We start from the raw sequence: 9,665 nt of genomic DNA, 5'->3' as shown, positions 1-9,665 counted from the left end.
CCTCCTGTAAAGAGAGGGAGGGGGGGGGGCATGTGGCAGATACAGTAAACGAAAGGCAGGGGGCAACATTAGGAGGGGTTAGATGTGAAGGAACATGAAGAAAAGATAAAGTGAAGGGCCGAAGGCAACACAGGATAAACATGTGCTGCAGATGGAGAACTGCAGTATTGTAGTAGAGTACTGTTTCATTGCTACATTTACAATACTACGTTTAGTTGGAGTTTTGAGCCAAAAGTGATCTGACAGAGTAGTTTTATCTCCAGTAGAAGAAGAACTAATCTCCATTTAAACTAATACAAACAAACCTCATCTCTCATCAACATCCTGGTATGGTGGACATTAACAGGAGGCATTGTAAAGACCCCCCCCCCCCTCTAACCAAGAGGAGGAGCGTTGGCGTCCGTGTGTTTGGAGCAGTTGGGACTGAAACACAACCTCGCACATAGATCTACACAATGCATTTAGCTGAGTACGCTGGACTCTAGCATCCTTTTTTGTTCCTTTACAAGAAGATTCTACAGGGTGCCTTTAAGACTTATATCATGAAACAATATCCTGAAAACAGGCCAGGTTTAACTGGTAATCTCCAAACTGCAATTAAAGTGTTATTTTGGGTTAGGGTTCATCAAAGTTTGATCACAGGGGCAACACAATATGTTGACTGAGTCATGGAGATTTCATAGATTGACCACAAAAATAGCAGTTTTCTAAGTTCAGAAACTCAAGGTTTGCTTGGATTGCTACACGAAGACTTTAGTTCAGCAATCTTTTTGCCTCAGCAGCCTCAAAACCACAATCAGCTTTGCAAATACAGAAATACAATGCACTTCGAAAAAAAAGTATTACTCTAGCACAGTAAATAGTCAAGGATCACTTTACACCCCAATATCATTTTACTGTCCAAATAAAATGAGACCTAAAAAGAGGGGCATCAAAAATCCATATTTCAAAAATAAATATTTAGCAGCTGCTCCTTCAAGAAATATTAGCAGAATTTAAACTCTAGTGTGCTTTAAAATGGCTCATTTGGGCCCGGGAGGAGCCCCCTTTCTCTAGAGGGGCGGTGGTGGGGGACAGGGGGTGTTTAGGGGCTGGTAGCAGGTCAACAGTAGATTCCACATAGAAGTGGTACACAGCCGGGGGTTACTTTGACATGTAGCTCAGCACTGTTTCTAGTCTTACATCAGAAAAAATATTAGTCAATTAGTCAATTCATTAACAGTGATGTAACGATACAGACTTACAATTTTAAGTTCACGATACGATTTCCTCACAAACAGAATAAAATGACTGAAAAATATTCCCTTATGTAAACTTTCCTTATGTCCTCTTTGTGTCCTCTTATCAAAAGTGCAAATAAAGATTAAATATTTAAGTGAAATTTAAAATGAGTTATTTAAAATGTTGTCCAACGTAACCTGCATACTGCATGTTAGCTAGCGGCACGCCTTAGGCTGTTATAAAATTGCATTGCAAATAATTTTTTGATCTCAACCGGTTGTAATCTTTACACATTTAAAATAGATTTATGATGCCGCGTTACATCCCTATTAATTCATTAAAACAAGTTGTAATGAGTATAAGGGCTCAGGACATTATGATGTGAGTTTTTGTGATGAGGTCACTGATGTCTCATTAGTTGTTACACAGATTTGCTGCAGCGTTTGACTAGTTTCATCGTCCTCAAATCGATATAAAAAATTGTAAAGAATCCTCTCCAAAATACCACATTAAGACCCCAAGACTTTGAGGAAGACCATAGAAAAAGCCATGCTATGATTTGGTTCTATAACATATTGACATTTGGAGATATCTGGAGATCGGCGACTGGATAGGGAGCTCTTCTGTTCTGGAAACTGCTGAGACAGCCCCTTGTGGTCAATGAAGCCTAGGAGAGCCTCTGAGCCTCTAGTTTGTGGTTGGAAAGTGTCATGAGGATGGAAGATTAGCCCTGAGATTAAAACAGGTCATCCAATAGTGAGGTCATGTTTCAGAAAATGGTCTCACTAACTTGAAATGGCTACAATGCAGACTTACATCATCAAATACAAGACTAAGCGTTCCAGTCATTCCCCATTTATGCAATTCCAAGACCTTAGTTAGCAGAAATACAGGCGGAAATAAATTTATACTGCATATGAAAAACTGTATGACTATTACCCAAACTAAAAGGGTTTAGCATAAAATGGGCTTGTCTGTAAAGCAGAGACTTGTGGGTACCCATTGAACCCCTTTTCATTCAGATATCTTGAAGGATCCCTTTGAAAATGGTTATGCAAGTTCTTCCCTCTAAAGATGATTTCCCATGTTGTTGTGTGGATCATCATGAAGAAAAGTGGATCATCTGAATCACGGTTTCCCTTCCCACCCTCTGTGTTATCCTGTAACTGCACAGAAACATGTGACATACATAATATAAAACCATTAACTCTCCTCCTGAGTCTTTGCTTTATTTCAGGGATGTATTAGAAGTCTTTGTTTCCGTTGGTTACCACGATGCTGGGCGTCACACAACTAACCGGCGCACCTACTGACACAACCATGATTATTAGTGTTCTAAATCTGGTTTGGTCTTTCCCAATATAGTTCACTATTTAACAAACACTATGCAGGTAATAGCAAATGAGTAAATGCCCCCCCTGCCTGGCCTCACCTCGGATATGTTCATCTCCTCCATCTCGGCCAGAGTCGGAGCCTTGAGCAGGACGCGAGGGCGGGACGGCGGTCGAGCCCCGGGCTCGGACACCGACAGGTCGATGCATGAAGTAGATTTCTCTTTACAAGGACAAGTCTGAGCCAGGCAGGGCAGAGAGCCAAACGCTGAGGGAGGAGGAACCAAAAAACACCGTCAGGGAACAAATAAATCAGAGCCGGTGAGATCAGAGGGCAGTCACTCTGAGATGTACCCTGTGTAGCATTTTAGCATCAATAACTCTTTACCACACTCACTTTGAGACATTAACATAATTAATGTAAAGCAACAATGTTGGAAGAGCTATATTGCAGTGTCAAAGCTTTTCCACAGCATTCAATGAGTTGTATTTGGAGCTAAATTTGCTGTGTTGCTTCATAGCACAAAGCAGAAAGTACAAAACAGACCTAAATGCTGCACTAATTTATATTTTTTAGATTACCAATGAGTTCATAGACTATGAGCAGTGTTTTGCCTAGCTTTGAATAAGACTTAGATGTGCTTATTGGACAAAGGGGTTCAGGTGTCCTTCCTCAAGAAAAGGCAACGTTTTTCAATAAATAAAAAAAAATAATTAGAAGCAATTTCCCCATACATTTTGTGTCTCTTTGTAGTTGTGTTGTGTCTCTTTGTGGTCTTTTGGTTTTCTCTGTGGTAGTTTTGCATCTCTTTTTCACATTATTTTGGACAGTTATTATTCTGTTATCTGTGTCTAAAACGTTGGAAAAGCTAGAGCAGATAATAACTAAATAACTTCCCAAACTCTTGAAAGGCAGAGCTGATGACTGTAGTTGGGACTGAGAGAAGTCTTTTAGTTTAATTTGGCTTAGTTGCTGCCCAAAACCGGCTCGGGGCTGTCCCTAACCCATAGAATGGCAGGGAAACCCCTGTCTGTGTTAGACAGTTTGTGTTGCTTTTGCAGCCCATTGGCTCTCTGTTTTGGTTCAGCCTCATCTGCCCAGCACCAAAAAGCACACAAAGTACTTGAGAGCCGGAGATCCCCCTTAGGGGTTGATGACGAGCAAAACAAAAAGAAAGCGAATCTTGGACTGAATTTTTCAAATGACAAATGGGCAAATAAGTATTTGAATTTTGTGGTAAAATGTGGTTTCATTGTTGAAACTGAATATACCTATGTTTTAGTTTTAGTATTTATTTACATTATCACAAAAGTTGTTCAAACTCAAAGAAGTCTGTAATTTTCATCAGTGACACAGAGCGGGTCATTTGGTACCCTGGCAATGGCGTCATGTAACCTTTGACCCCTTGGAGTCACACTTACTTTCTTCAAAACCCCGGACCCGCCAGATAGACATGTTTTTAGTATTAACAACGCTGGGCTACCCCATGGTTACATTTGGAAAGTAGAGGGGAGGATGTTTCTGACCATGCACAACCAAACAAAACATGAGTTCAATGAAATTAAATCCCTCTTCAACTAGCACCATGGAAACAGAGCCAGCCGCCCAGCCATCCAAACACTTATGCTCTTCAATAGTGGTCTCAACATAAACCACTACGCTAAGAGGCCAAAACAAAATCCTTTCACTCTGGAAACGCTCATTCGCTCCTCGGGAGTGTCTGCCGCTCGGACTTTATCTTTCTATGGCACTATAGATTGTTCATGGAACAGCGCTGTATTCATTTAAAATACTTTTGTTTGGTGAAGTAGATGACCACTTTGTGGGGGGGTGCATTTGGGGTATTTTTGATACAAATAATTGAGTGGAGGCAGGAATATGTAGACGGGAAAGGGGAAAAAAATCCCACACATCCCCCACACAAGCACCACAAACAAGGCGAATGATGTGCCCTTACGTCTGGAGCGGGGCAGGACCACGGGCCGGAGCTTTCTCTCCTGCTTGATCTCGGCCAGGACCCGGTCATGGAGGCTCTGCTGCTGTGGCGGAGGAGGGGGGAGGCTGCGCTCTGAAACCTAATGAGGAGAAACAATTAGAACACACTCCTGAGAAACCTAAAAGACATGACCAAGATTCTCTTGGTGCTGCCAAAGCCAAACTATCTCCAAGCATGTACGGAGGAAAAAGGGGCCATGTTTTAAAGATTTGATGTAACCACCCATTCAAAATGTAAAAAGCTATCAGATTTCGCGTTCACAATAATGTGACAGACAGACAGCCAGACAACCTGAAAAAATAATGCCTTCGGCCACGGTTGTCGCTTGAGCAGAGGCATTATAAAATGGCTGATAAACTCTAATAAAAGATCTGTAAAGTCTTTATACAGTTACATCAAATCACAGAACAATTTATTTTAACTTTACAACCTAATGTCAAACACATCTCTGGGTGTGTATTATTAATATCAGTTTGTATCAAGGCTAGGGGATAGTTTTACTTTGGAAAATGCTGGCATCAGTTCTTAAAACAGTTCTATTAGGGGTGGATAAATGTGGTATACCAGGGAGACTCTAATGTAAGCAATGTGTTAGTCGAAACTGGTTATATATCTATATCTATATACACAGTATATACACAGTAAATGTAAGCTAGTGTTAGTACAAATATGTATTGTGTACAAGCTTGCAACTTATTGATGTATAAATGTCAGCTTTTATCAATGATATATGAATTATGATAGGGACGAATAGTTACATTAATATTACTATGTTACACAGGAGTTCAGATAACTGTCACATTAACTTTGTTAAGTTACATTTACAGACAAATACAATCCACTTTATCTATACAAGTCTTTTTCTACCTGCTTGGTTATTGCAAACAACATCCTCTGATTCTTTGTGATACCCACTCAGGGTTTTTTCAGGGTATACTGTAAACGGCAAGAAAAACTGCACACATGTATCCTTCTTCACACTGGGGTAGTGAATTTCAATTAAAAGGCAAAACCCACTCACTGGTTTAAGTGGAGGTCTTGATCTGATGAAATCCAGTATCAGTTCATGGGCATTTCTCTTTACACTCGTGGGAATGTCACTGTCCACCTGAGTAAAACAAGAAACACCACACCCACTGTAGTGTCTGTAAATCATACAGTGACGCAACAATGCAACAAGCTGTCAATACACTGGCATATCACCTGATAAATGTGATCTGTCAAACACGTTAGCATCTGTACCCGTTAACATAATTCGCAGCAATTAACTCTCCTTTTAGCTCGGTTTTGGTCTCCACCAACTCTTAAGGGTCCCATACCATGCTCATTTTCAGGTTCATACTTGTCTATGTTTCTACTGGAACATGTTAAATGTTTAACAAAACACATTACTCTGAATATACCTGTATTCACCCTCTGTTGGAAACGCTTCGTTTTAGCACCTGTCTCTTTAAGCCCCCCTTCTGAAAAAGCCCAGTCTGCTCTGATTGGTCAGCATCTTCTGCATCTGCGCTCTTGGTGTCTTTGCACTGTCATTTCAGCCGGGGAATGACTGTAACAGCATTGTACCACTGTACACATAGTAGTAGACTGCGTTTCTGAATACGGGCTGTGTGCATTTCACTGTGGATTGAGCATTTTGGTACTTTCAGTTTTTATACAGCACTTTGACATGCTTTACGTTATACAATATGGGACCTTAAAAAAAAAGAAAAAACTCTCTTTAGCTGCTAAATGCTCAGGAGAGTTGCTAACTTTCTCTACCATTTGGTGTTGAGCAGGTACAGTACATCAGAGCTTTCTCACAGAAACAGTTGATAAGAGTAAAGAGACTGAACCAAAAGGGTTAGGTTAAAGCCATGAAACCAAAACGAAGAGCTGTAAGAAGCTAAAGTGCTCCGTGGAGCTAAGGTTATCTGCAGAGTTGGGTGAGGATTTTCCTTGTGACTGCTGCGAGAACAGAAGGCTGAGAGAAGCCTTCATTAATATTTGTGTTCTGAGGCTGAATTATGTATCTCCCTGTGACGAAGTCCTCAAGGTGACTGCATGTTCCTCCTGTAATAAAGCCTATCCTGTTTATGGTGCAGAGGACTGCCTGAAAACAGAGGAAGGTGGCTTCAAGGTCTTTAAATGACAGACAGGCGTCACAGTCTCACTCCTGTTGGCCCTCAATGTCCTCGTGCTGAACAGAGTCCAGTGATGATGAAAACATTTCTCCGGAGTTAAAGGGTAATTTGGGTATTTTTCAGCCGGGACCCTATTTTCTAATGCAAAGTTGTCCGTTTTGGACACTGACAGCCTCGGATAAATATTACTAATTGTCTGACAACATTATGGGATGGATCCCTAAAGAGATAGAGCTTTTAGTTAAAGAATAATATCCTTTTAGTTTAACATGGAACAGAAATCACCATCACCAAACCCACCAGATAATAAAACTACTTTTATCATTGTCAAACACACTTAATTCAAAGTAGACAGAAACTACATAAAACTACCAAAAGCCATCTTGGTTAATCTTTCCACTGTTCCAACATTTACCACTCTGGTCTGGTTGGAATAAACTCTTAATTCACCCATTTACATGTGGACATATGCTGCTCTAAAGACACTAAAAGTAGTGATTATTTACATGGAGTCTGGTGGAGATATGCTGCTCTAAACACATTAAAAGTAGTGATTATTTACATGGAGTCTGGTGGAGATATGCTGCTCTATACACGCTAAAAGTAGTGATTATTTACATGGAGTCTGGTGGAGATATGCTGCTCTATACACGCTAAAAGTAGTGATTATTAACATGGAGTCTGGTGGAGATATGCTGCTCTATACACGCTAAAAGTAGTGATTATTTACATGGCGTCTAGTGGAGATATGTTGCTCTATACACATTAAAAGTAGTGATTTTTTGGAGTCTGGTGGAGATATGCTGGCTTCAAGATCAGTGTTGCTCGGATTTACCCCCTCACTGACACTGCAACAGCTTTGAGCATTTACAGTTAACCTGACATTCCATCTGCTCTCATCTCTTACTCTTCCAATGACATTTCATCTGCGTTCATGGCATAGACATGTTAACTTCTTTCATATTTACATCATACTTAATGCTCAGCTTGATTAGTTTAGACGAGGGATGTCCCGATCAGCTTTGTTGAGGCCTGATCCGATATCTTAAAGATTGAAAATCTGCCGATACAGAGTCCCGATCTGATACTTGTATTTGCTGATAATTGAGCTGCACACCTTTTTTCTTAACAAAAATAACTAAGTAAACAAAGTAACTCAAACTTGTCTTGAGGTTAATCCATTTACATTAGTGCAGTAAGAGAGACTTTTCTCTCAGCACAAAACAGTTCTCTTTTAGGGTCCCAACAACAGTTTTAGGATCCTACGAAAACTAAACAACAGACGGCTCTTGCGCTTAATGGTCAATCTCAGATTTTCTTTTTGTGTTTACACGGGTAACTTAGGCTATGTTCACCCTTGGTGTCTTTTTTTGACAAGGAAAAGTTGACTAGAACGCTTTTGTAGTTGCTGGCAGTGTTACCCAGGGATCCCACCGGATGCCATACAGCTGTGGATCGGCTCCGCCGTCCGTCAACACCCACCAGGTCAGGATCGGTTGCGGTACGGCTGCGGCCACGACTGACAGCTGAAGTCTCGAGGACCAGCAAAATGTGAACATAGCAAAAGAAAGATGGACCTTTTAAATTGTGGCCAAGGGCCAGCAAGCTGAAACAGACACTGGTGAGTGGCCGCACACCATGTTGGTTTGAAAGTCCCGGCTGCGAGGCCGTCTGGGGGTCGGTCTGTGGCGCAGGGCGTGTGGGATTAAAGGCGGAGGTCACTTCAAGCTGAGGTACATGATCGGAGTAAAGTAATCTGGGTGAATGCTGTACCCTGACAACTTTGAGAGAAAAAAAAAAAAGAAAAAAAAAAAGCAAGCCACAATCAGCTCCATCCTTAGGTGGAACCAAGTGCTGCCTCTCACCATGACTTTGCGTAGCTGGAACTTGCGAGTTCGTATGTCCTGCATCAGCATCTCAAAGGGGGTGAGGCTGAACTCGGTGGGCAGCAGGTTGAACGGCTGCTCCTGCACCTTCTTCAGCTTCACTCCCTGACGCAGCTCCTTCATCAGCTGCACCCACAGACGGGCCTGGGGTGGAAACAACACGCACACACACACACACGTACACACACAAACACACGTCAACAGGACAACACTGCCTTCTTCAGTCCAACACTGCCGTATTGTCCTCCCTGTTACACTGTGTCCTATGCTTGGCCCGTCTCACCCAGTCTGTGTGTTTCAGTGCGTCCAGCTCAGATGTAGGCCTGTTTTCCGGGGCTTCCTCTTTTGTGATCTTCTTCAGCATCTAGGCAACAAAACAGAGACACATTTATTTATTTTAATTTATTAATTGCAAGCTAAAGTGACAACGGTGACATTTCAAACACTGCCACATGTTCAAAATGCAAGATCTAAAGGGGTTGTACTCAAACTATTTAAACCTTTATTTTTAAAGGCAAGTCATTAAGAACAGGTGTCAAGCTTGTCAAGCTGGCCACTTGCCAGCTTGACAAGTGGCAAAAAGGAAAAGAGGGCTAAAATAAAAATTACATTAGAAAAACATACAGTTTAGGAATCAAATGAAATACAATTTGAAATACTACACAGACAACAGTAAACACATAAAGAGATAAGTGCACAGGCACACGGGTAAGTAAGAGAGGGATAAATCATAGGATAATTTAGCTGGAAAAATGATGATTTCGAGAAGCAACTACATATGTACAGTGGTGTGAAAAAGGGTTTGCCCCCTTCCTCATTTCCTGTTCCTTTGCATGTTTGTCACACTTAAGTGTTTCGGAACATCAAACCAATTTAAACAATAGTCAAGGACAACACAAGTAAACACAAAATGCAATTTGTAAATGAAGGTGTTGATTATTAAAGGTGAAAAAAAAATCCAAACCATCATGGCCCTGTGTGAAAAAGTGATTGCCCCCTAAACCTAATAACTGGTTGGGCCCCCCGTAGCAGCAACAACTGCAACCAAGCGTTTGAGATAACGTGCAATGAGGCTTTTACAGCGTCCTGGAGGAATTTTGGCCC

At 41.3% G+C, this 9,665-nt stretch overlaps 1 protein-coding gene across 1 annotated transcript in view; it reads right to left on the bottom strand.

Moving 5' to 3' along the window:
- The window catches only part of spire2 (spire-type actin nucleation factor 2), a 28,082-nt gene that overhangs the window by 10,396 nt on the left and 8,021 nt on the right, over positions 1-9,665 (bottom strand). Inside the window, exons 4-8 of the mRNA XM_034879801.1 lie at positions 8,845-8,925; positions 8,541-8,705; positions 5,571-5,657; positions 4,511-4,628; positions 2,604-2,820 (exon numbers count right to left, since the gene is read on the bottom strand). Coding sequence (XP_034735692.1) covers positions 2,604-2,820; positions 4,511-4,628; positions 5,571-5,657; positions 8,541-8,705; positions 8,845-8,925 — 668 coding nt within the window. The remainder of the gene's footprint in view (positions 1-2,603; positions 2,821-4,510; positions 4,629-5,570; positions 5,658-8,540; positions 8,706-8,844; positions 8,926-9,665) is intronic.

Source organism: Etheostoma cragini, chromosome 8 (assembly GCF_013103735.1).
Source record: "Etheostoma cragini isolate CJK2018 chromosome 8, CSU_Ecrag_1.0, whole genome shotgun sequence".
Classification (NCBI taxonomy): domain Eukaryota; kingdom Metazoa; phylum Chordata; class Actinopteri; order Perciformes; family Percidae; genus Etheostoma; species Etheostoma cragini.
Note: the sequence above shows the minus strand (reverse complement) of the source record. Positions and strands in the feature narration are given on the sequence as shown.